This window comes from Anas platyrhynchos, chromosome 5 (genome assembly GCF_047663525.1).
Source record: "Anas platyrhynchos isolate ZD024472 breed Pekin duck chromosome 5, IASCAAS_PekinDuck_T2T, whole genome shotgun sequence".
NCBI lineage: Eukaryota > Metazoa > Chordata > Aves > Anseriformes > Anatidae > Anas > Anas platyrhynchos.
The window spans coordinates 7371385-7398105 of NC_092591.1; the positions used below are offsets into that span (position 1 = coordinate 7371385).

At 40.1% G+C, this 26721-nt stretch overlaps 1 protein-coding gene across 7 annotated transcripts in view; it reads right to left on the reverse strand.

The window, feature by feature from the left end:
* The window catches only part of PPP2R5E (protein phosphatase 2 regulatory subunit B'epsilon), an 80548-nt gene that overhangs the window by 18344 nt on the left and 35483 nt on the right, over positions 1-26721 (reverse strand). For all 7 annotated transcript variants that reach the window (XM_072038189.1, XM_072038188.1, XM_027458716.3 and 4 more), the window contains 3 exons: positions 15853-16049; positions 3239-3340; positions 344-436 (listed from right to left, as the gene is read on the reverse strand). In XM_072038189.1, coding sequence (XP_071894290.1) covers positions 344-436; positions 3239-3340; positions 15853-16049 — 392 coding nt within the window. The remainder of the gene's footprint in view (positions 1-343; positions 437-3238; positions 3341-15852; positions 16050-26721) is intronic.

A 26721-nucleotide genomic window follows, 5' to 3' on the forward strand; every position in this document is an offset into this window, starting at 1 on the left:
TAGTCTCTCTAGATGGCAGCATTTTTAGATGACTTGACAGAAAGGCTTTCATTTCTCAACAGCTATCCTTTCAGCTCACTCTCACTTCCAGCTAGTCAAATATTTTGATTAACATATTAAAACTGGAGCCTGTCCAAGTATGGTGTATATCTACAGCGACAGAGACTTGCATATAAACACACATACTTCCTCTATCTCTACAGTTTGACAACTTGCATTGTAAGCACTTGTTTATAATTTTCTGATGCAGATAGAGTTTCACTTTCAAATTCCAAACAGCATCTTTTCAGAGCAATTTTTTTCAAAAGCAAAACGAAGCCTTAAAGAAAACAGATCAGCTTACCTGCAATACAAATTTCTGATCTATGTACTTTTTGGCAATGCTGGGCTGAAATTCTTGGCTTTCCAAAAATCGTATGAAAAACTCATATACAAGCTGCAAAAGGGAAAAAAATGTTTTAGTTTATGACTTCATTACTCCTTGTATTTTTAAATGTTTCAGTAAATTCTTTCCATACAAAATAAAATACTTATTTTTCCACAAAGCTGAAGGATTAAAAATGAAAAATATCATTCTCTATTATCAAATTGCTACCTTAATGTTAAAATTAAATACATAAGCTTTGTAAGTTAGTTTTGCTTAAAACTCCAGTCAGAGACACTTCATCACCAAGAACACACTGTCATCTTGTAATGCTTGTTATCATCTCCTAAAGCTTACCAGGGTAACTGGAAAGCACATTTAAACTGTCTCTGAACTGCTGAAGTCATACCAAATACAGAAATTTATGATTCTGAAAGAGCTGGTGAAACAGTTGGAAATATTTGATTTAATTTAGAAACTGCTTAGAGTAGCGTTCTATGGCAACTTGAAACATGGAAAAAAATACAAAACAGAATTTAATCAGGATTTCCTAACTTACTGTAACGATTAGCCAGAGGGATGGAGAAAACCTGCCTGCTTTCATGCAATTCCATCTCTGCCCAAACTACTCACTTTTATTCAATATCGAAAAAGAGTATAAAAACAGGCAAAAAGGAAGTGAAAGGCACTCCAGTGGCCTCATAGGACAACAACTCTGACCTGTCATCGATGAGATGAGCTACCAGCTAGCAATTCTCTTTACTGCACCTTTTCAGTTTTGGGGGATTGCTACTTAGTATTTGTTGTGGTTTAACCCGGCCGGCAGCTAAACACCACGCAGCCGTTCGCTCACCCTCCCCCCTCCCTCTCCGGGACGGGGGAGAGAAATGGAAAGTGAAGCCCGTGAGTTGAGATAAAGACAGTTTAATAAGACAGGAAAATAATAATAACAAAATAATAATAAAAATAATAACAATAATAATACAATGATGATAATAGGAAAGTAATAATAGTATGTACAAACAAGTGATGCACAATGCAATTGCTCACCACTCGCTGACCGATGCCCAGCCTAACCCCGAGCAGTCCGGCCCCTTCCCCCCTGGTATGGCTTTCACTTCTGCAAACTGACTCGATTCACCTTCTCCCTCAGCAGCTTCTGCAACTCGTCGCGTAGGACTCCATACAGCAGCCTTCCATCTCCGATGCTTCCCCACTGTACAACCAGTTGCCAGAGAATGAAAAGAAATATGCCCTGTTCACTGATGGGTCCTGTCGTATTGTGGGGAAGCATCGGAGATGGAAGGCTGCTGTATGGAGTCCTAGCCTCCGGGAAAGTGGCTGGGCATCGGTCAGCGAGTGGTCCAGCCTAACCCCGAGCAGTCCGGCCCCTTCCCCCCCAGCTAGCCACCCCTATATATTGTTTAGCATGACGTCAGATGGTATGGAATACCCCTTTGGCTAGTTTGGGTCACCTGTCCGGGGTCTGTCCCCTCCCAGCTCTTACTGCACCCCCAGCCTGCCCGTTGGCAGGACAGAGCAAAAGGCTGAGATGTCCTTGGCTTAGTATAAGCACTGCTCTGCAACAATTAAAGCATCGGGGTGTTATCAGCACTCTTCTCATCCTAAGCCAAAACACAGCATTCCACCAGCTACTAGGAAGAAAATTAATTCTGTGCTAACTGAAACCAGGACAGTATTCTTTATCAGGAAATTATTCAGCATCCTAAACTTGCATGGACAGTGGCATAAACTTGAGTGTCATGCTTAAATATCAAAACAAAATGTGAATTCAAATATACCTCTCTGTCTGATATTTCCTTTTCCATCCTTTCCTTTTAAACAGTGACTTTTAAAACTACAGTACCAGTGTCAATGAACACAGGATAACAGATGCATCTGCCTGTACTGTTTCCAGGCAGGCAGAGCTGTCCGTAGCTTCCTTGAAGATTTTAAGATTTCTATTTTGTGAAGTTTATTATAAATAAGGGGTAAAAACCTACGTTCCGATGGATTCTAAATCTGAGAACGAAAGAGTGAAACAAATTGCTCATAGGCAAATACTTGCATGTAACTGTCAAATAAAACACTTGTTTCAAGCTGAGATCAATCATATGTCTTTGCTCACAGAAACTCCTAGACTTCACAAACTGCTACTCAGGCAAACTTCTTCTAAATTTACTTGTGGCATAAGTCACAGTCCTGGATAACACAGACAGGATCTGCACCTGTATTGTCTATAAAGAAACTACTGCACTACCATCAATTATGATGTCTTTCTCCAAAATTAGTTCATGTTTTTGTTCAAAATACCTTCCACTGACACTTGAGAAACAGAGGAAGTGATGACAGACAGCAGTGAGCACGCATCCTGCTATGACCACCTGAAAGCAAACTTCAACCCACAGAGAGGAAGGGAGACAGATAGGGACGTAGATTCTCATTTGTTTTTCTGATCTGCAGTCAACGCCTGCATGCTTTTCTTTACGAAAGTTAACTATCCTGAGTAAAGCAGAACTGCTGCAGCAGCATCCCCACAATGCCTTTGCTGATGTTGCTGAAAAATACCTGTGCATCAGAGCAGTTTGGAAAACAAATTAATTTTTAAATCAGCAAAGGAAAACAAGAATGTAAGAGACACTGTCAACACAAGTTTTAAATGAAGTTCTAACATGGGGCAAATTTACAAAGTACTCTCCTGTTGTTGTAGGTGCTGTGTTGAAAGCCAAGAGCAACATTAGAAGAGCAGAAATAGAATTTTGTTATAATATCTCGGAGACTAGTTCTGACTCACAGGTTAAAAAAAACCTGCTGAAAATGATTAGATACATTAAGTAATTATAAGCGTTTCTTTTGAGATAAATGATCAAAAACCTGTAAATGTGGCCACGATGCCTCCAAGGTGGGCTCATCTTCTTCTGGATCAAATTCATTGCTGTCACTAGGTGGGAGAGTTCTGAAGATATTGCAAGATACCTGAAAGGTGAAAGAAAGAATAATGAGATCTGTTTTTCAAACAGGTGCTAGATTTCAGGACTGTGTCTATGCCTACTCTACATGTCTTCTATTGCATAAGCAGTGTTTTTTTTACTTATGCATGACAAAGTTCTTTATAAATGGTATAGGTCAAAGGAACCCATCGCTTTACAACCTTGGATTCCCCTTCTCCAGCTCTCCACACTTCCTCCCAGCGATCATCCCATCCTTCCTTCCCAATGATCATCCTCATCTGCCATCATTTCTCTCCACCAGGTTCCACATGAGCTCACCACTTTATTCCCCATTCTGCTGGTGATCAACAGGCCTGCTAGCTAAGAGAAGCAGCATTTTGGAGGAGTGGGAAATGCCATCAACATGCATTTATGAGTGTTTTCATACAACACGTAGTTATTTTCGTTTGCACAGGGAAAACATTAATGATATCTGCATTAGGTCTCAATTCACACATTATGTGCCCGGACACTTCGTGCCAAGCACAGAACTTCGTACTAAATGCAAGCAACAAATACTATTTCCTTGTCGCTTAGCCTAGGTTTTACTTCATGGTTGCCTCACTTTGCTTAATCTCATTTAGAGGTACTTTGCTGAGGCTGCTTTGCTGATGGCACGAGCCTCACAAAGCAGAGACAACTGGAATGGTTTCCTGAGTTAATTATACTGCTGAATGGAGTGTACAGCTTATTATGCAGCAAATCTGATAAACTGTAAACATGCTGCAGGGCCTCTTCTGCACTTTGAAGGTGGTGGTGTGCCTTCTTTGCACTCTGCCTCTGCATTTGACCCATCTCTAAGCTGGTTAATCAAACAGCTGGGAAAAGCAGCATGTTATCTCCTAATCCTGTTTATACATGACCCCTACATAGTAGTTCAGACAAATTAATCTATTTAGGAAATAGAAGTAGTATACTCTTCAGCATCCTATTTTAATTTTCCAGCCTTTTACTCCTGTAAATATTCTAAAGTTAGTCTGTAAGGCATGTTTTCAGGATGTTGGCAACCTAATACGAAAGGGCACTTTAAAGGCAAGAGTTTAAAACAATCCAGGTACTGATGAAAACAGACTGTAAGTTAAGGTGAAGTTTTGGAACTTGCAAGATAAACAAAAGAGATTCAGGTACTGCATAAATAAAAGGATGAAGCAAAAGGAAGATGTAGGAAAGCACACGTTGTACATACCAGTGAGGAATATTCACCGGACACAAGGGGAAAACACAAAACTGGCTAACTGAAGAATAAATATGGCAAACCAGAGAGTACAGAAAAAGATTGGCCATATGGGTTTTCTGCTTGGATTTATTTCGTCTTGCCACAAGAGGGAGTATTTCACTACTGTTAAAGCAGCGTTACAGGAGCCTTCCCTGTCCGTGTAGATCTCCTGTTGTCAAGTCGCATGACTTTCAACCCTAATACGGCACTTACCAGCCTGTGCTCATAATGAATGTACATACAGAGAGTCCTGTATGCACACCTGCCAGGTGTGCATCCTCCTTAGACTATCCTACTTAACAGGCAACATTCTCCTTCCTTCTCCATCTTTTTCCCTGATTCTTTCAGTTCTCTCAAAAACCCCTCCAATACAAGACTTTTCTAAACCAGGTAAGCACTCCCAAAGACACGGGTTTCAGTTTGTCCTTCCTCGGGGATTCCTGAGCCCCCCCTTCTATATCCCTGAGCATACAAAAGGTAGACGAGCAAGTAGACGAGGAAAGTGATGAATTACGAGGACAGAGTTGTTTCTGTATCAGGGCACAAGGAAACAGAAAAAAGAAATCCCAAAAGATTCCTAAGTAAAAAGGGGAAGGCGCCAATAGGAACATTTCCATCCGGACATCTGGGATTCTGCAATACTTACTGAAGCCTTTTTGGTCACTGCTTCACATTTGAAAATACCAACTTTCTCAGCACTTCAACAAAAATAGGGAACTAGCAAAATCAAAAGCAGTCTGCAGCTATTTTTTTCTGCTTTAAACTTCATTTGAAATAGGAAATTCTTGTGATATATAAATGTAGTGATATACAGATTAATGAAATTTGTACCATCCCAGAAAAGATCAGTATTTATCTGCTATTAACATTTTAAAACTGGAACAAATGCTGAAGTATGGCACAAGCAAAACCTGCAAGGAAAAGTACGTACTACCAGAATTAAAAGTTAATCAAATACAAATTCCTGAAAGCTTTAAATTAAAGCAATCCAAGTTTCATACCGTTAGTGCCAGGGCCTTACCAGCACAACAGAACAGCAAAGGTTTCAGCAACAATGACTGAAGTGCCAGCACCAACACCTGAACCTTAAGCTTGTTAGAAAGCCTGAATGATTTCTGGAGTGTGGATGAAAAAGAGACAGAAGCTTTAAGACAACTGAAAGGCAGTATTTTACATAAAAGATTTAACATACAGGAGTAAATGCAAGGTAGAATACAGTCCTTGTATAGAGTTTGTTCTCTTTTTCTTTTTTTGCACAAGGAGCAAAGATGTGGAGCCCAACTGCAGCTATTCTCCTGATGAGAACAGACAGAACAGGTTATCTCCAGGTGATTCCCAGGGGGATCATCATTTCCAAAGATAATGCGTGCCATTACAGCTCCATTAATCACCCCGACGCAGCACGACAGCTCGCTTACCCGCAGTGCCAATTTGCAGCACGCTCCTGTGAATCAGCAGCCGCTGGGTGCCTGATGCCTCCGAGCCTCCGAGGGAGAACTGAAGGCACCAAGTCCTCGAGCTGCCCAGCTGCGCGTTACGGACTGACAGCCGTCACACGGAGGTGGGGATGTGCTGCCTCAGAGCTGGAAAGAGTAATTTTTTTTCCGCTAGGCAGAAGGCAGCTATTTAGTATTCATCCCTGGGCCCAAGCAGCGTGCCAAAATTCCTTCAGCGAGATGGATGAATCACTTCCCTTCTGACCCCGGCCGGTTATCAAGCCAAAGGACATCCCTGCCAGGCTGCGCACGCAGTCCTTGATGACTCCTCTCCCACGGCCAACACAAATGACTACCGATCAATACCGACTTCCATCTTCCCCTGATTAGGAGCGCCTCCAACCCCTGATGTTATTTTTGCAAGGGAAACCTGAAGCCTAATCGTCCAGAAAGCTCTATCATGATAAATCTTCCCTACCGTGAGCTCCAAGTTGTCCGCACGCTGTTCTCCAGGACTGCTCCTTATAGGCGATCACATCGAAGCAGGCACAAAACAGCTTACTGCTCCTTCCCCACAACGTGAACACCCAAGTGCCAGAAACCAATTTAACAGGTCAGTGAAATTAATCCATCAGCAACAAGTAAGATTCCAGGATCAAATGGGAAAAGCCAACGTGATTGATTTTTAAATTGGAGATGCCCAGAAGCCTCCAAGCTCAATGCCTGTGTCACTCAGGCACAACTCTGACAGAAACTTCTCCACGCAATTACAAAGAAGTGTCAATTCATTAAAATTAAATGAAAAGATAGAAAAGGCTGCTCTGGTACCACCAAAAGGATGAACTGTAAGTTCTGGACAGATCCAAGGGTTGGTACCTGGCAATCCACAACTACAAAGGTATGAATACACAATCGAAAGTAACAGGCTTCAAGAAAGCTCTGATTTTATCACCATAGTTATACGTGAAATGTAAATATATTATTATTTATATTAACTTTTCAAAAATAAAGTGCTAAGAAGCTTAAGTCTGAAGTCAGGAATAAATGTCTGCTTTGAGAAGCCCTCTCTTTGCCCCTCACTGGTGCACAATAAAATCTGTGCTATAACAGAAACCCTTCACAAATTCAATTTCAACTTGGTGCTCACATTCCGTGCTGTTTGGAAGAAAGATTTTTATCAGCAATAGTTTTCTTGAATGAACCCTGAAACAAAAACAGCGTGCATGCAGGGAAGTTTAATGTATTAGCTATATAAAACAGGATAAACGAATTAGTGCACAGGGAACACCTGTTCTTCTGTTACCGGTATGTGAAACTGTCCAAATAAACCCCCCGTGTATATGAGATTGAAACTGGATACCTGTGCACACACAGTGCTTAAACTCGCCTGCACGCTGCAGCAACAAAATGTGGTCAGAGCATATATGAAACTCTTGGAACTGAGACACAACATCTCACGGAACAGGCACTGGCACTCGTCCTTCTGAAACACATCTGCATACATGGGTTTGCATTTTTGTTTTTAGTATTGCTCATGGATTTACATGTTTTAGAGCCCGAAGTGACTACTGCAGTCACTCAGCTGTAATCTTTCTTTATATCCCGTTACACCGTTCCCAGAAGTTTGACAGCACATCTTACAAAAAGAAAAGCCCAATTTTATTTTGACATATCATGATTCCACCAGCTCTCATAACCTGAAGATTTACTATTAATTTGACTAGGGCACTACTTTTGGTTTCAAGGTTGAACTAGCCTGAGTCCCACTGGTTCCTGTTAAACCATCAGATCTCTTCAACATATACATACAGATATATATACATACACATATTTGCATATGCAGCATGTCTCTGTATGTGTATGTATTTTTATTTTACGCATACGTAACGCATATATATACACACACATATATATAAATGACACCTCTCAACCTCTTTGATACTAAATAGTCAGAGCTCAGGCAGATGTTGGTTTGTTTTGAATCCTGTGATTGTTTTTGCCACCCTCCGTTAAGCTCCCACCTGTATTTTCATAACCCCTCCAAATAACGCATGCCAGATGCATTGGGGTATGTATAAAAAGCCAGGCCATCTCCCTGTTATTTCCCTTTTTTGAACCGTACACTGCATCAAAAATTCTCATTAAGATAGTCAAGATAGTCACCCAAAATGGTCAAGTTTCTTTCTGCACCACTGCTTGCCAGAATACAGTCAGAGTTTAACATAATACGTTATTATATACCTTCTTTTTGCCCAGCAGTGTTACTTTTGGCCAGGCTACATGAACTATGGACCATGAACACAATCAACTATCTGGACCACTGGGCAGGTGGGTCCTCTTCATGTTTTTTTCAAAAAATTCTATCAAAAACCTGCAAGATTTTAGCTCTAGATCAGGGCTCCTAAGTTTGTTGACTTCTCATCACCCACTTCAGCAGTAGCAGCAGCTTTCTGACCATACAGATGTGCGGGTGGTAGAACTGAGATCCTTAGGATATGGCTGTGTTAGCAAACAGGCACGTGCAACTGGAGCAGGTTGGTACAACAAAACGGCTGGTGCTCAGGTCCTAAAAACCCACATTACCTCTATTTGGAGGGAGGATTTATTTTCTAGTGATCTCTTGCACTGAAGTCCATTAGCAAGTTGGAGAGCTTTAAGCAGGCTCCTGAAGTACACATTTTGTCTGGAATGAATGTAACTCACAACCCCCAAGATTTCTCTATGACAAGCATCAAAGTACAGTGAGAACAAATGGGAGATGCACTTTGAAAGCACACAGATGATCTGAGTTAGAAGTGCTAACACTGCCATATCCCCAGGCTCACAGGTACACCTTCTGCCTGCTGGAAACCAGAGCTGTGAAATTCCCCTCTAGGTCATCTAGACCCAAAGCATGGCAGGGTACCCTGCTAGTAACAACTCCATGCACCACTATCGCCTCGTAAATATATTTTGAGACAATCCAGAAAAATCTATTTAATGCATACCCACCTCATTCTATACCAGCACAATATCATAGCAATAACCCAATTATCTTGGACAAACCAAAGCACACAGTACCAGCAGGACCCTTGTCTCTACAGCAGCCAACAGAGCAAGAAGTCTGCCAGTGCATGAACTTGAACTGTAGACAGCATCACGAAACTCAAACCGTCTCAGACTCCAACCTCAGGAACAAAACAGAGCTTCAAAACCCAAGAAAACAATCCCCCAGGAGATTCACGTTGAGCCTGCTGGCAGGTGCAATGCTAGGAAGGCATTCAAGAAGATGGCACAGCCAAATTCCACAAAACCAAAACGAAACCAACAAACAAAAAATGCAGTTGACATCCAAGTCCTCCTCGGAATAAAAATATTGTTCCAGTTTGTTTCTTTGCTTGAGACCGAGCCACTGTACTATTATGCAGATAAAGTCTGACGAACGAGAGGCCTATGTAACCAGCGGGAGGAATAATGGATACGGGTAAACCTAATTACAGACTGTCGAGAAAAATTATTAGGGACAACTGCTGCAAGAGGAGCTGCCTCCGACTGATGTTTTTGAAAGGAACAGAGAATGCTGGAGCCTCTTCCTTTAGTAAGTATTGTTTTCTATATAAACTAAGTGTATAAAGAATGTGAATATTATAAAGCATCTAACAGAGGAATTTAGAAATAATGCATAAAAGAAAACAGATTCTTTTCTTGCTTCTACAGAATTTATAAACCTCAGGTTAAAGAGGAGATAAGTTATAACACCAAATGATTTTATATATTTTTGTAAACTTCAACAATGGCATGTTTGTTTCATCACAGCTGCATCCATGTGACAATTTTCACTCCAGTTCCATTGGGGGTGTCCCAGGACACTGCAGCTTCCTTTCAGCATTTGGGATGGATTCAAAACAATCTTTTCTTCTTCTGATTCAAGCTGAATTGAAGATCAACTCCTACTATTTTGCACACTTCCAGAAGATACATCAAATTTGTATTAGACAAGACACATTATTTGTCAATTCTTAGAAGAGTAACTGGTTTTATTTATTTCCCTAAAAATGACATTCAGTGTTATATTTTTATATCAAATATTTGAACCAACAGAAGAAAATGCAAAGGGATTTCGATGAACTGAGAAGGTAAGACTGAATATAGATAGACTTGCATGAAGAGTTCTAGCCAAGAGCAAAAAAAAAAAAAAAAAAAAAAAGTATGATGAATATTTAGCACATAGGGTGTAACACTGTAGTAGGTTTACATGGCAAAATTTTGGTAGTGGAGGCTGAGGGGGTGGTCTCTGTGAGAAGAATCCAGAAGCTGCCCCGTGGTAGATAAGGGCCAGTTTCAGCCAGCTCCAAAAGGGACCCAATGCTGGCCAAAGCCGAGCCAATAACCAGTGTTGTTTGCACCTCTGTGAGAGCAGATTTCAGAAAGGGAAAAAACCTGCTGTGCCACAGCAGCTGGGAGAACAAGGAGTGAGAGCCAGCCCTGCAGCCTCCAAGGTCAGTGCAGCAGGAGGGCAGGAGGTGCTCCAGGCAGGCAGCAGCAGGTCCCCTGCGGGCTGTGGAGAGGCCCCTGGTGGAGCAGGCTGTCCCCCTGCACCCATGGGTCCCACATGGAGCAGATCTCCACGCTGCAGCCCCCCCGTGGAGCAGGTGGATGTGGCCTGGAGGAGGCTGCGGCCCATGGAGAGCCCCCGCAGGAGCAGGCCCCGGGCCGCAGCTGCAGCCCGTGGAGAGGAGCCCACGCAGGAGCAAGGGGCCTGAGGGGAGCTGCTGCCCGTGGGGGACCTGTGCTGGAGCAGATTGCTCCTGGGGAATGGACCCCGTGGGACAGAGCCGTGTGAGAGCAGTGCTTGAAGAGTTCAGGAAGGATGGCATCCCACTGGAGGGACTGTGAAGGAGCGGCGGAGACAAAGCATCAGGGACTGACTGCAGCTCCCATTCCCTGTTCCCCTGCACCCCTGGGGGAAGGAGGATGGGAGAAAGGTGTCTTTAGTTTGTTTTTAGTTTCTCACTGCTCTAACTTGTTAGTAATATAGGCAATAAATTTCTCCAGTCTCCCTACCCTGAGCCTGTTTTGACCGTGACAATAACTGTTGAGCGATGCCCCGTCCTGATCTCAACCCTTAAGTCTTTTCCATATTTTCCTCCCCCTTTCACTTTGCAGAGGGGGAGAGAGAGAGCGTCTGTGGTGGAACTCAGGTACCCAGCTGAGTAAAAACAGTTGGACATAAGCAAAATTACAGACTATAAAGCAATTCATAATGCCCATCAACAGACAACAAATAGCCAAGAAAAAAATAAAGCATTGTAACATGCCCCAAAATTCATGGCTTAGTAAGGTATTCTTTATATTTAGTGTATCAGTCACAAAAAGCTCCAGAGCAGAATCTGGTCTTACATCTGCTGAAAGGATCCTTCCTGCAGGCAAAGGAAGGGAATTCCTCTGGGTTTATGTCCACAGAATAGAATTAGAATCTGAGGTTTCAAAGGCAAGTTGTGGTATTTATTTGGATATTCACTTAATCGAAGTTTCTTTCTCCGTGTTGTAAGCCACAAGACACCTAATATATATTGATACTTGATTTTGGTTATAGAGATTGCTGTTTGTTTTACTTGATTATTCATTAGAGAAAAGGGAGAGGACAATAGGAAACTAGAGATATTTCTGCACCTAAAGGAATGGTGACCAAAGTAATTCTCTGTTCTAACAGCTACCTCTCAAAAAAGTTTAACCAACTCTCATGGGCTGAGAAGCATCTATGTGTGTTACATAAACATCACAGAAAATGTTGGGTCGAGTTCCGAATTTCTGAAGAGGCAAGGAGGAAAGCTTATATGTTCCTCACCAACGAGAAGATGCATCCAGATTTCTCAGTTTAACAGCTTGCTAATTTCCACAGTCTTTTGATTTTTGAAATGAAACAAATCAGTTTCCTCAATCTAAGTCAATCTCCAGAAAACACAAAAAGCTGTACTATGTACACCCTGCAGGAAACTGTAGATAACAACAAACATTTATTTCAGTCAACTACCATGGCGTAATCTACCAGCAAAATCAGCATCATTAGTTTAAGCCTCTGCATTTTGCTCAGACAGGATCAAATTTTAGCCAAAGTGTCCAATTGCTGGCTCATAAAGTCACATTACTGGCATTTCCTTCTTAGCAGAGAGTGTTTTAATTGGCAAGGACCTTTTTTCCTAAGACTAGCCTAATTCTAGAGAATGTCACGTGCCCTTCTGAACAACGCATCCAAACTGCAGGGGCTGTGCACTGAGCAGCACCCTTCTGAATAAATCCGTCCAGCTTACGTCAGTAACACCGATCCCAGCAGCTCTTCCCATCAAGCCATATTGATGACAGTGATGAAGCTGCTGCAGACTGGCTTTGGTGACCATTAGAAATTTAAAATAAACAAACACCACAACACAGCACTTCTATACATACCAAACTGAAGTGAGTGGTTTACAGAAGCAGGCACACAGGCTGAGAAATAGCCAGGTGATTTCACACCGAGCTATAAACAATATCATATCATACACAGAAGAGAAAATGTGATGTTATGATTAGGAATCAAGGTTTTAATAGCATTTAAGATGACCAACAGTAAAAATGCCCAGGTGCTGTCATGCTAGCTACCCCAAACGACTGTTTTTCAAGTCCTTATATGGTGACAGTACCACGTTTTAAAAGTAATTAAAAGTCTGAGTTTCTGATGAATTTGATAGGCAGCCTTCCTCTATCCTAGTATCTGTACATTTGAAAATTTGGGTCATAAACAGAACACTAATATACATGAATTTAGTAAAACTTTAAGGCTTTTCCAGAGATACCAATTATTTTGACATTTTAAATAACTAAGGTAAGAAAGTACTTCCGCCATTAATTCTTTATAAACGTAAGTAATTTTTTTAGAGTATCAGCTTCAGACCGCTGCATTTTTTCTCCTGCTCTTAAATGATGCCACATTTTGCAGAACAGCTGCTTGCTTTTCCCCTGTGTTTAGAATTCTTCTTTTCTATTCCAAATTTCAGTAGCCCAATTAATTCTTGCACTCATGTCACAACCTAGGATCTGAGTGCTAAAAAAAAATAAATCAGGAAGACATTCCAAAAGAAAAAAAAAGAACATTTGTGCTCTGTTATGGTACGTTTTAAGACACTGGTCTTTCAACCACAACACTCCCATGACAACTATGGCAGGCAGGCAGTGCAGACACTGATCTGGTAAGGCTGCAGATGCTGCTGTTTTCTTGGCTATCGTGACAGGTCAGAGCTTGTCAGTTTGACAAGTCATTTGTGAACCCAGCTGGAGACCTAGATGAAAATTCTAGGAAGCAGACAATGGTGGCAGTTGCACAGGTGACCTCCAGATGTCAACTGCGTCCAATTACATCTGTCTTGGCATTGCAGTGTAAGCACCTTCTGCTTGAAACAAGAACATGCATTTATTGCATAGAAAAGTTAGACCAAACATCACACCACAGCACTTGCTGTCCCCAAATCAGACTAATGTTTGCTGCTCATCAGGTAATATATGCAAAAAACTTCTTTTCTATAGTATTAGCAGTCCCACCTTTCCCTCTGTGACCTGTGTATTTGTACTCAGTTCAGTGCTTCAATACTGGAGAAGTCTTGCTTTTTACAGGCAAAGACCAGGAAGAAAAATAGCACTTTTACTACATAGCCCACCTGTAAAATAGAAAATACCTTCAGTCCAACCTGCCAGGTGTTGGACTTGATGATCCTTGTGGGTCCCCCCTTTCACCTCATGATGGGCTACAATTCTAACTTTCTCCAGAAATTATTTTAGAAAAAAATATACCCACCTCCCTAATTAGTTAGGCATCTTTTTTATTTGAAAAATAAACTAGGCTTGGGCCACTGACTAGCCAGCTACAGGACTTGAGAATATCTTCAGTCTTCCCATTCTTAAGTACCACGGCAGTGAGTATAATATGTGGCTTGACTTCAGCACTAGAGCCCAGATATAAGAAGAGCAGGATGCAGTGAAAGGAACATGGGAATACAGGAGAAGATAGAACAGTTTTCCATCAAAAATGGTGGACTGAAATTCCTGAATCTCCAGTAGCAAATATCTGAAATCCACCAGAAAAAAATCACGCTGTCTTCACTTCCAGTGACTGCTCTATATCACAGTTAGAGACTACACTTAAGTAAATTATTTAAAACTGCTTTTCAAACTATTTAGGCAATGCCTCATTTCCTTAAGATAAAAACAGTTTTGTGAATCAACCTAAGCGACTGCAGGGACTGTAGAATACACAAGCAAATGGGTCTCATTATGGGTTCATCTTCAGATTGCTTCACAGGTTATGATTTATTATTCAAATCTAATATTTTTCAAATCAAATTATGAGCAGTTACTGATCAGATGTTTCCTATTTCTTGCTATGGTAAAAAAAAAAATGCTATAAACAAAGTCAAAGAGAAAATATAATCTCAAAAACAGAAACATTGAAATAAATACCAAATTCTCATAGAAAGCAAGGTTCGAGGTGTCTTCTACGTACTAAAAAGCACCCATTTTTACTGCAGTTATTTGTGCAGTGTCCTGTCTATACAGAAAGTATGATCTCATCGGTTCACCTGGAGGGGTACCAGGAAGAATAAAGTACCATTTGCAAGCCATTCAGATGCCACAATGCAGCACCAGCAGAAGAATTCAGCAACGGACTAGGAACTCTGTATTCAGACAGTATTTGAATGGTGCATTAAACCCCATGCTGAACAAATAACACAAATGACTGAAAAGCAGCAGCTCCTTCAGAAGACTGTACCAGCACAGGAGGGAAAGAGGAAGAGCAGGAGAGATGAAGGAACAGTCTCATCACGTAATTGTAGACTTTGTGTAAATGCAGACAGATTAAGAAGCCATATTAGGATTTTTTTCACGCACACTTAACATTTGTTTGTTATTTTGTTTGCTTTTCAATTCACTATTAAGTGCTGGATGATTCTGTCACAACGTTCAGCTACTTCTAAATATTACAGACAAGCAACACAGCATGTAATTGCATGCCAGGAAATAAATAAGGAACACATATTCTGCAATATAAAATCTATTCACGCTTCTCTTCTCACAGCACATATATAGCCAGTGGATTCCACGATCACCTGGTACCACCATTAGGAAACCAACATCACCAAATTGACATTGAACTAATCGTCCTTTCATTCAGATAGCAGGTTATAAGAGTTCCATATGGCAGTACAGAATAAACATTTCAAAACATAGATTGGTTTTGCCAATTATAATGAATACTCTTCACAATATAGCATCTGATTCTGTTACCATTTTAGACTGAAAATACCATTATTTGACAATTTATATATGTATAAGGTATGGCTTTTACATGATACACCCATAAAATTTTCACACCATTCCTATTACAACATTTCTACCATTTATTATTTAAAATTAATTATCCGTGCATACTTTGAGCTATCTCAGAGTTCAGTACAAACTCAAATGCTTGGATAAAGTTCAAAGAAAGAAAAGAAAATTCTAAAATTATTCCATTATTTATACTAGAGAGAGAAGGGTACAGGGGAGAAAGACAGGCTCTGATATTATGTCTGCTGGGTCTTTCGATCAGGAAACAAGCCAGGTTTCCTTTCATACACTTCTTACACTATAATAACCATCATTTACTTGACTTTAATTAAGTATATATATAAAAATTAATAACTTTGCCTTTGGAGAATCATCCCCAAGTGATGTCTAGCAGAAAACACAAACCAAAGGCCTCATTTAATCCACCTACTCCAGGGTTCAATTTCGCCCACAACGTGTAACTGGAGCTGCAAGTGGATTTAAAGAGACCATGAGAAAGAAGAAACTCACCATTCTAACTACTTCAGGGTAAGTCTGCTCTGTCAAACAGCCTCTGCTTATTGTAATGTAGTCCACCAGTTCATTAAGAGTGGAGCGCTTGTATTCTTTCATTTTAAGGTCTGAAAGCGTGTCCATGAAGTCAAAAATGACACAGCACTGTTGAAGTTTCTTTAGGAACAGTTCAGGCTGCTCTGAAGATGGAACGTCTATGAAACAAGAAAGGAAATCTTTGTGAGTCTGGCATCTTTTTATATGAAACAGGATTTCTTTTTGAAGATTAATTTCAAAGAAAAGCAGCATTCATGCAGTTTTCATAAAACAGAGCTCAGATAAACAAATGCACCCGCCCCCTGTAGGAACTATATTATTATTTTGTGTTTGCGATCTTGAACAACATGTTGCAGTAGTAAGTTAATCAACCGCTATTAAGAAAATAAGGTTCACAAAAGTAGTCCAGGCTTGAGTGGAAAATACAAATGCAACAGCATTCAGGACTTAATACAATACACCACTACTTTCACAGGAGGCTAACGTTCCCCATTGTTAACTTCCACACCAAAGGAAGATGAAAGAACTGTCAGATCAAATTTGATTAATAGCTACTTCCAAAAATACTGCGTCACTTAGAACTGCGTATGAATATACATGAATATAGAACTCTATACGAACATACAGTAAGACTAATTCTGCAGACAGTTTTTCAGACTCAATCATTACCCCCACGTTGACAGTTTCCATAGCAAAATCAACTGCAATTTTACTGAAACAGTGAGGCCTTTTTGCTGTATTACAAACACACAGTATGCATTAATAGGAAAAATATCACACGGAATATTAATATTTAATTGCCCAATAAAGTAAGCAGAGTGTACTACTTACAACTTTTTCTCATTTTTCTTAGTTCTCAGCAGGTAAGACTTAATAAAGGAATAAAGGGAACATCAGCTTCTCTTAGTGGTTTGTTAGTTTACCAAGTTTATCACAAGTGCACAGAAAGCTCAGTTTATTCAGTGTTCATGTACGTAAGAAGTTAACAAATACAGAAGAGCTGCAGAAATTAAATATGCGTTTTTATTCTGAAATATGCCCTCAAACTAGAGGGTACTTCACTTCCTTTGATCTACCTCTTTTTTTTTTTTAATTTGTTTTCAAGGCACAAATGGTGTGTCAGCAAGTGATCTTCTAAGCAACAATACCACATGCAAATGAAAAACATTGTTGATCATAGAAAAATTGTTGATAGAAAAATTTAGTAGTAAAGAACTGAAAATTAAGTAGTAAAGAACTGATATTTCTTTCTTAAAACTTGGACACAAGTTTAAAAGCCAACCTAGGATGAAACTTCTTAAGACACAGAAGATATCATGTCAAGGAATACTTGCTAAACACTGCAAGCTGTTAGTAGCTTTACAGTATTTTTATGGACAAAAAAACACAAATCTGTCTAATGTAAAACCACATACACAACAGTTACTAGTCTCAAATCATAAGATCTATGAAATATTAAAAGGTCATAATACATGTATTTCACATCAACTCCTGGCACTGCTTAATCACTGAAAAGAATAAATACAGATTTCAGTACAAATAAATATGCTAGATGCTTTCTGAACTGACAAGTACAATAATTTATTTAACCTTCCATACACAGCAACGCAGCTGTGACAGGATTCAATAGTTCTCAAACTGTATCACACAAAGAACAATGAAGATCTTGGCAAAGTTTAACTAACAAAACAAGATAGCATGCACCTGTCAACTACACATTAGGCTTGGGTAAGCTCAGCAACAGCTCTGTCTGAAGAAAATTAAGGGGGAGAAAAATTGTATAGTTATGACACTACATTTCAGATCCTCCTCTTAATTGTTCACCCCACATTCCCAAAGGGTTTATTCATCTGTGGAACAGAAGCAACATGGCCCTGCAAAACTCCATCAAGAAGAGCTATGCAGGAGAAGAATCCCCCCAGACACTCAAGACAACTGAAGGGAACAAAATCAGGGCACCATCAAGTCATTCCACTGGCAAGGTCTCTCAGAGCAGGCTGTCCTGAAACCTAAGGTAAGTCAAGGAGTCAGAGAAAGTCATTAGCCCTTATTCATTACAAAAGAGATCACTTCTTTTAGTGCCCTTTCCAAGGTAGAAGCCAGTTTGAAGTCTAAGAGATGAGAGGCCTGAGGAACATGTGTATTTGTGAACTAATGCCTTACTGCTTTCTTCATTCCTTGCCCTCAAATGATACAGAAAAAGGAAAATGGATTTCAGAATTCACTGTTCTTAGCAATCAATCAACAATTCATCGATTAAATACTTCTCTCAAAAGACAGACTGTAAAAACAAGCTGAAAAAAGAGATAAAGAATTCAACTGGTTATTTCTCAAGAGCATTATGTTCAATTCTAACCTGCACTCTTTCTTATGCTAGTTCAGGACATGGCTTTACAACATGTAAATGGCATCAATAAAATCTATGATGTTACATAAACATAATGGGTTTTTGTTTGCATTGTTCCACATAGCTTGCATGCATTTACTTTGGCCAACAAGGACACCCTAGTCAGAGACAAACACAGGCTGAAATCAAATGAGAATCCATTAAGATTTTCAATTCACCACCAGTTATAACCAGGCTTAAGAGTGCATTCATTTTATTGTAGTGTCAGCATTAAATAAGGATTTTTTTAAAAAAAAATTAAAGCCTTAAAGTAACTAATAAAAGCTTACTTTCCTTTTTCAGCTAAGTATCTGGAGGTGTGAGAAAGAAACGAAAAATATAATTAAGTTCTTCTCAAGAAAAGCTACCATAGAATAATCCTACATTAATTCCACGTCAGACCCACCGTGTCAGCAAGCCACACAAACTATATGGGCAAGCTCTTCAGAACAAAACAAAGATGAAGAAAAACCCCGAACCTGTTCTGATCAAAACTGCTTTTCTTTACGAAGCAATTTGCCATCCACACTGCAACATAAAATTGCAACAAGTTTCATGTAATAATATTTATCATTGTTTTTGAGGATTTCAGGTACTTTAGGAACAGGTAACACGTAATGTCTTGATTTTTCTACCTGGGAACAGTAAGTCTGGGAGTAGACTTGTTGGAGGCCACGTATGGGGCAGCGTAAATAAAGTTGGTATTCCATGCTCCCAACTTTCCCTCCACAACCATATCATTAGTTGGTGTTTCGACTTTTGTTTGTTTGAGGTGCGTTTTGTGATTTTTGGAGGTTCGTTTGTTTGTGTGTTTGGTGTTTTCCTTCATCTTCTGGTGCCTCTTTTGCAGGCATACAAACCTAACTTCAAGATCACTAAGGGATGTCCAAGACTACTTACTACGTGGGGTACAGGTGTGACCTAGCTCCACAGCAGAGCTTAACTCTTCGGTGCAACAGCCTGAAATGCAATACGCAGCTCACTGCAGAGGTTCCCAACTCGCTGATGTAAAACAGCAAATCGTTTTGTTCTCAGCAGACAGCTACTCAATTTCAATGGATACTGCAACATTTTACTCTTGTGCTAACAAGCAACAAAACATATAAAAGCTGAAATTTAGTAACCTTCTGTATCACCACTGTAACCACTTTCAGCTGAAAGAACAGAAAGGTGAGCAAGGGCAGTAATAAATCTGTATAAAGATCTAGAATACTTTTATAATATATAAAGTAAAATCAAAATGACCATACTAAGTGTCCTGTGTGATTTATGCCCAGTGCTCAGGAAAGCATACATTTACTAAGAACTGAATTTAAAGACTGATAAGCTTCTGTCTGGATGACTGTGAGAACACCTCATTTTCGGAAAAAGGTCTCTCCCACCAGTTAATTCCCATGCTGAGAAGCTTGTCAGTCTTCTCCTTAGCCATTTAAACACAGCACAAAGTTTCTGAAATACACTGAGTACTCACAGATTCAGAAGAAACTAGCTCAGTGACAGCACCTACTCATAAGTCCGAACAATAATAATAAAAAAAAAAATCTAAAACCTTCAATAAAAATGAAGTATTTTATAAAGCAATCAGAAAATTGACCTAAAATACCACCAATTTTGCAGCCATGAACTAATAATTGTTACTACAACAACTGGAATACTAATTCTAAAATTGCCAAAGCAATTCAGTTTCTCTTGATAGCCTTTTTCCAAAACAATCCTAATCCAACCAGCCCATCCCTTCTCATCAATCATCTCTGCAGTCTCTGCCTTCTGATTCCTTTACCAAATGAAGAAACAAGAAATTGAGAGCATACTTTCACTGCAACTTTATAGCATAAAGCAAACAAAGACGTTTATACTACATGCCTATTTTAATAAAACTAATTTACAGGTAAGAGTTGCATCCAGGGAACAGAGAGCTGCAGTTCTGAACATGCTCCTTGCAGTGACAGTGAAACATGAAGAGAGATACTGAACACCTCAATCATCTCCCCGTGATCCACTTCAGGCTGTAGTTTGCAGGGAGGGCATAACGCTGGGAAGCAAAGAAGTGATGACGATGGGGTGCCAAATTAATAAGTAAGCACTGAGACTGCAAGGAAAAGTTAGACAAAAGACGGCATACAGAAGAGGGAAACAAGACATATGCTGCAGATTATATATGAAATATTTAAGTAAAACCATGATATGCCCACATGTGCTATCAAAACACTTATTAATTAAAAATAAAATCAAAATGCTCTTAGAAAAACTACCACTTCCAGTGTATTACTGTTGGCACTATATAGCCCCTCGTCACTATGAAGTTCCTATTGTTCAAGAAGCAAAATTCCTAGCTTTTATTCAACTAAAACCTGCAAAACTGAATGTAAAAGTCTGTTGGTCTTCTTTGAAGAGTTCACTTTATGAGAAGGCCTAGTAAACTTCAGCCCAAAGCCCTGGCTAACTCAAGGTCCCGTCGTATGTACACCCAAGATATAATGAGCGACATTTCCATAAGTTACTTTTCACGGTAGAATTGATCTTGAGATGCCAAGTAGTACAAATGTTTCTTCCAGCTTCTCACACACACTTTTTAAGGGAAGTAATCACTGTTCTGATTACATTCATTTAATTTTCATGACTGGCTGTCAATATTATGAATGCTTTGTGAAGTCAGTAATCATTCATTTATAATAAGGACTTTTTTTTTAAAGCCGTTTTCCCAATCCATTCTCTACTTAATAATTAGGCAGGGCAGCAGCGAGACGTTGTGTTCAACATACACGAAGCCTAACCAGCACCAACATTATTCACACAGCAATAAACACAGTGGGACAAACTCAAGCTGACTTTCATGAGCGAACACGCACAGAAAGCAAAGCACAACGCTAACACGCTGCTTCCAGCACGTTCAAAATGCACAGCAGAAATGTAGCAGAGGATATGCTCCATCACCTTGCTTCTTAATCAGTGTCCCTTCAGATCATCAATCAGAAAATTGAGAATTATTCACCTGACCGCAAACATCTCCCTGCTCAAACCAAACATGTTCTTACCAGGTGGGAATCTCCCAGGTGCTTTCTCATGGATACTGCGAATCCTTTTAGTGCTTGCTCATACTTGCTGATCATTTTACAGGGGTTTTCAGCAAACATCATTTACTGGGACAAGTAGTTTGAAAACTGCACAGATCTGGGATTTGGTTTGAGTGCCCTGCGTGTGTACAGAATAGCATTACAAGCAACAGGGGCTACTTCTTATAGATGCACTCTTTGCTATGTACACTGCCTGAATCTTTGGACATAGACACACTTTTAAATATATTAAACACAATTCAGCCTTTATTCATGCATGTAAAATATTACAAACTTCAATCTCTTAATAGAACACATGGATGAAGGGGGGCTGTTTCCTTCATAGCAAGACCAAGAACTAAGAACAAATGGACAACGAGAAAAATTTCAATAAAAAGCTATTTTTGAAAACTACGTTTTTAAAGTTTATGGAACTTCCAAACTTTTTGCCTACTTCCAGAGCAGGCACGGTGCATACAACAATTCGAGCCTCTTCATGTGCCAATACAGCTCAATCCAGAGCCATGGCAGTCCGTGGTTCCATGAAGAGATGCCTTCAGGCTATGCTTTGTCGGGGTATGACCAATACTTGTTCCTCCCACTCCTGATTATGCCAATGGTGCCTGCGCTGTGGACATCCTTCAGCTTGGAAGTGGACCAGGACCACGAGCTCACTTGTCAGGCTACTGATGATGCATAGCAAAACACTATTGCATCCACACATGTTGCAAGAGGACTGTATTAATGCAAATTAGCACTAATGATGTGAGCAGAAAGCTTCCCAAGCGCACAAGGTTTTTAAGTTCGGGTACTCATTCATCACTAGCCTAACGTGACGAAACCCTTAAAAACAAAGTGATACCAAACATCTCAGATAGCAATAAGCCATCCAGGAAACACACAGTGGACAGAAATCAGAACTCCAGCACCTCATGGAACAAGAGGTTATCAGGTATTTGGGTACATCAGCTGCTGTTCTGGGCCCCATGAAAGTACAGTGACTCACAGAACACCCAGCAGTATATAGCAACACTGACGCCAATACTAATAATCACCGTGTTTCTCCATAACCAAACAGCAATGGCTTCTTCCTTAAGCTGACAATATTTTTCAAGCTTCCCTTGTTAGTTCTTCAAGGAATGCAAAGTTAGGACTAACAATGTAATCCAAGACAGGCAGAGTTTACCTACTCTTCCTACAACTACATTTAAACCAAAAACAAAAACAATCCAGGTCAGAAAAGATGGCAGAGAAGGTACAGAAAAGAATTCAAATTTCATGAATTTTAGAGGAAAAACTGATAAAGATCAAGTGGATAAATATACTGAAATATTTTGGAAAAGATGAAAGAATGACAAAACAACTTAAAGTATTACGAGAAGGGGAGAGTGGGAAACCAAAGAAGCAGAGTAAGAGCATAAGATGTATTAAAAGACCAAGAGAGAAACAGATTGAGGTAAGGCATGAGCAAGAAAAGACAGAGGAAGAAGTTGTGTGGGGACTAGGTAACACAATTAACAGAGCAGAATACCTGAGCTCCCATATTTTCTTTCTAGAAGTGTTTAAGCAAAACACAATGAATGAATTAGTGCTTAGGGTCTGGATTTGATTAAGCAACTACATATCTGTAAGTTCCTGACACTGTGACAACTTTAATAATCCCATTACAATATTTACAGTGAGTTCACCTCAATGTCAAAGAACACTGATTTTTTTAGTCCTAAAGTGATCACAGTTTTTGTGGATTGCTTTCTGTTTTCCCCCGTGTTTTATTAATATTTCAATACCAGTGATTTTTATATATGTGTATTTATTTATTTTTAACAGAAGTGAAAAAGGCTGGCAGAAATACAGATGTTATTTCAATTTCCTAAATTGCATACGTGGCATAAAATCCCCAAATAAGACAAAAATACTCTGCTGAAACACCAAGAATTATTGTGGCCAATTTTCCTGAGCTGACTCAAGTTTCTTTTATACTGGCTCAGAAAGTTCATGCTAGTTGTGTTAAGTAGATTATTACCAAATTGCACTTTCAGAGTACAAGCCAACCTTCATTCTGAACAGGCAAAGTCACTGGGTCTGCTCAACCCTTATGAGAAAGAACTGCTGTCCACGACTGTCCCGCTCGTTACGTGGGGATACCAAACCAAGGTATTAAAAAAAAAAAAAAAAAAAAAAAAAGGACACATTTGCCACACACTTTCTGCCTTATCTTCCACCACAACATGAGAAAGACATAACTGGTTCTTTTCAAAGTCTTCTCCGTGGGCAAGGAAAAAAATAGTAGATAAGTTTTAAACATTTTTAGACATGCACAAAAAAGACCCAAACACTGTTCATCTTCTATTTTCTAAGTTTATGTAAAAACAAGCACAGGTCTGCTTACTGCTTACTGGATTTTATTTTTTTCTTTTTAGGCACCAGCCTGGTAATTTATCTAAGTATAGAAAAAGCAAACAACAACAACAACAACCCACCAACCCAATTGTATGCTGGAAGAAAACAGTAAAATCTGGTACAAAAAGCTCACACTTCAGGAGCTCCTGGAGCTGCGTTAGAACATCCTTAAACTAAGAATTAAAATATTCCCCAAAATATAATTTTTCACATTATATTCCATTACAAACACGAGACTCTACATGAAAAATCTTGAGACTCCACCACCAGTAGCTAGGAAGTCTCACTCCTCACACCTTGCCCAATTCTAGCTGTATGTGCCTGCTCTTCCAAACCCTCCACTGGTTCCTTCAGCAGCTACCAGAGGAGCTGCACACCTCAATTGAACATTCAAGCTTTTCTGTACACATTTAAATTGCAAAAGCTACAGGTAAAGCAGGTACAAAAGAAGTTGAACTTCACTCCAAAATGCCTTCTATTTGCTCAGCTCCTCTATGCTAAACCGCCTAACAAGCACCTGAGACAGGAACGGAGTGTAAACAAACATCTCATTTTCCAAATGATTTCTCAAGTTACAGACGTAGAGCAAAGTTGCACTGGTAGCTCAGTGCTCCTCTGGGTCACCCTGCTCCTGCTGTCTTCCTTTCCTTTAAGGACACCTAGAGCCCTTTGAGCTGTTTTCAGTGTGTATTTTTAATTGCCTAGCTCATCCCTAGGACCACTGCCACCCTCTCCCCATTCCTGGAGACTTCAGGAGAGCACTGGTATTCCAAGTGTCAGCCCAGATGCAAATCTTGGCTCAGTATTTCCATTTTGCCAGACCATGAGTGTGTCTGTCTAAAATTAACACAGTACTAGGTAGGAGTGAGTGATGATGCTGCAGCCTCAACTTCATCATTTCTTTTGTCTGTATTTTAAATTAGTGACAAATATCAAAAAAATGGCACAACAAGCATTTTGCAATGAACTCCTCATGGTTTTCGCGTTCCTTGGATGGCAAAACAAATAAAACAAACAAGAAACAGAATAATGTTTGTAAGTTCCAGGCTATTAACAAACACCTGTGCAGAAAGAAAAAAAGGATGGCCCACTGACCTAAGACACAAGAATCCTTAAGAGGATTATTGTCTTCCTTTGATAAGATTCTTATCAGATCACTTTTTTCTTTTCTAGATGACACGAGAAGCTGTAGCTCTGTAATGATTATTAAATGTAAGAACACAAACAAGTCGCAGCAATCTTAATGGCTACCTTCCACTCTGTGGTCACAAGGCAGCTCAGGATTTGCATTGGAATTTCCTTGTTTTGTACATGAAGTGCAGAATGAAATCACGACAGAACTACATTGTGTACTTGCCTCCTTTAGGAGTGCAATAATTATACCTGGCTTCAGAAGTGCTCTGAAACTGCTCTGCATTCAAACACAAACACGTAACACTCCTTTTCCTCGAACCACGGAGTTTATGAAATTTCTTCAGAAACACACAGATGCTTTAAAACCACCACCACCACAGACACACACTGAACCAAGAGCCAGGAAAGCCAAAGCATAACTCTCACCCCGATGTGCTCAGAACAAGGACCTGGACTGCTGCTCTGCTTGATACCAGCCCAATAAATCATACCAGAAGTCACAGGACTTCGTTCTCCAGTCAGAGAAGTAATTAAGTGAAAGCTATTCTACATATTCAACCTGCTGTTGAAGAGATCAGGCTTGTTTTTCAAAATGTTTACATTTATTTACTTGAATAATACACATAGATATAAAAGAAAAAAAAATTACATAACCCGATTTATGTACTTAAAAGAGTTTAACTGAACCCTGGAAGCACAGCTTCCATTCTCTTCTCATTTGGCAGCAGAAATTTCCTCAAGAACACACTCTACTCAGCAGTAATTCAGCACAGCAGCCTCTCAGTGTTTTCCAGTAACACGCTACGCAAGCTGACTCCTCCACCTCGTGTCTGCCTTCTCATGCTCTCCGCAGAGGGAGCAATGCGTGTAATGGAGCAGGAGTTTTATGAAACTGCACAGGTTTGCGTAAGAAAGAGACCAGATGTATAATAAATACCTTTGGACGGTGCAGAAGCTGAGAGTTCATTCCGAAGGAAGCCCAGAAAGCTCTCCTCCTCACACAAGCTCCCTCTTTCTTGGAGAGGCTCCAGCACAATGGCAGAACAAAATTACCAGGTTTGGCCTTCATCACTCAGTCTTTTAAACATCGCCTCTACCCACTGAGAGGCTCTGAAATGAGAATCAGTACCTCCAGCTGCACTCAGCGTTACACCAATGCCACGCAGGGCTGGAGGGCACTCGTCCCTCAGGAAGGCAGCCACGGAAGTCACCGCTCTCCCCATTACATCCCAAAAACCTGAGGGCACGTGCTCAGCCCCCTGCCAGCTGAGAAGCTACAAAGCAGTACTCAAAGATGCTACACGAAGTCTTTGCCAAGAGAGGAGGTTACCATATCAGTTCCTCCTTCAAGATATTTCCCTCACATAGGGCTCCCCAGCAGTTAGGACCAACCAGCCACCCCTCAGATAGGGCCATCTGTATGGCTCAGACTGTTTTTCAGTGTCTTATGACAGTAACTCAAATTAGCCAAGCTGTTAAGATACAGGAATGTCCCTTCTCATACTGCCAAGCCTCATAGATCTATCTAGTTGACTAACTAAATAAATCTACTTCATTGTATTTTGCTTTGACAATTCCCGCAGAGCTCTCCCACATACACCAGGGCACAGAAATATATCCCCATTCCAGGATTTTTCCTCCAGCAACTTCTTCATCTTCAGATTATTCAGGATCTGGAACCGTTCAACAACAGAGGGAGAAAGAATGACAAATATTACTCCCCAGTAACCTGCCACATTAGTCCATGTCATGCTGGGTATTTTATGTCATTTGTATTAACATTACCTATTTCTGGGTAAAAACACCAGTTCTCTCTTCAAAACTAGTGCCATTTCCATCACAGAACAGCAAATCTCA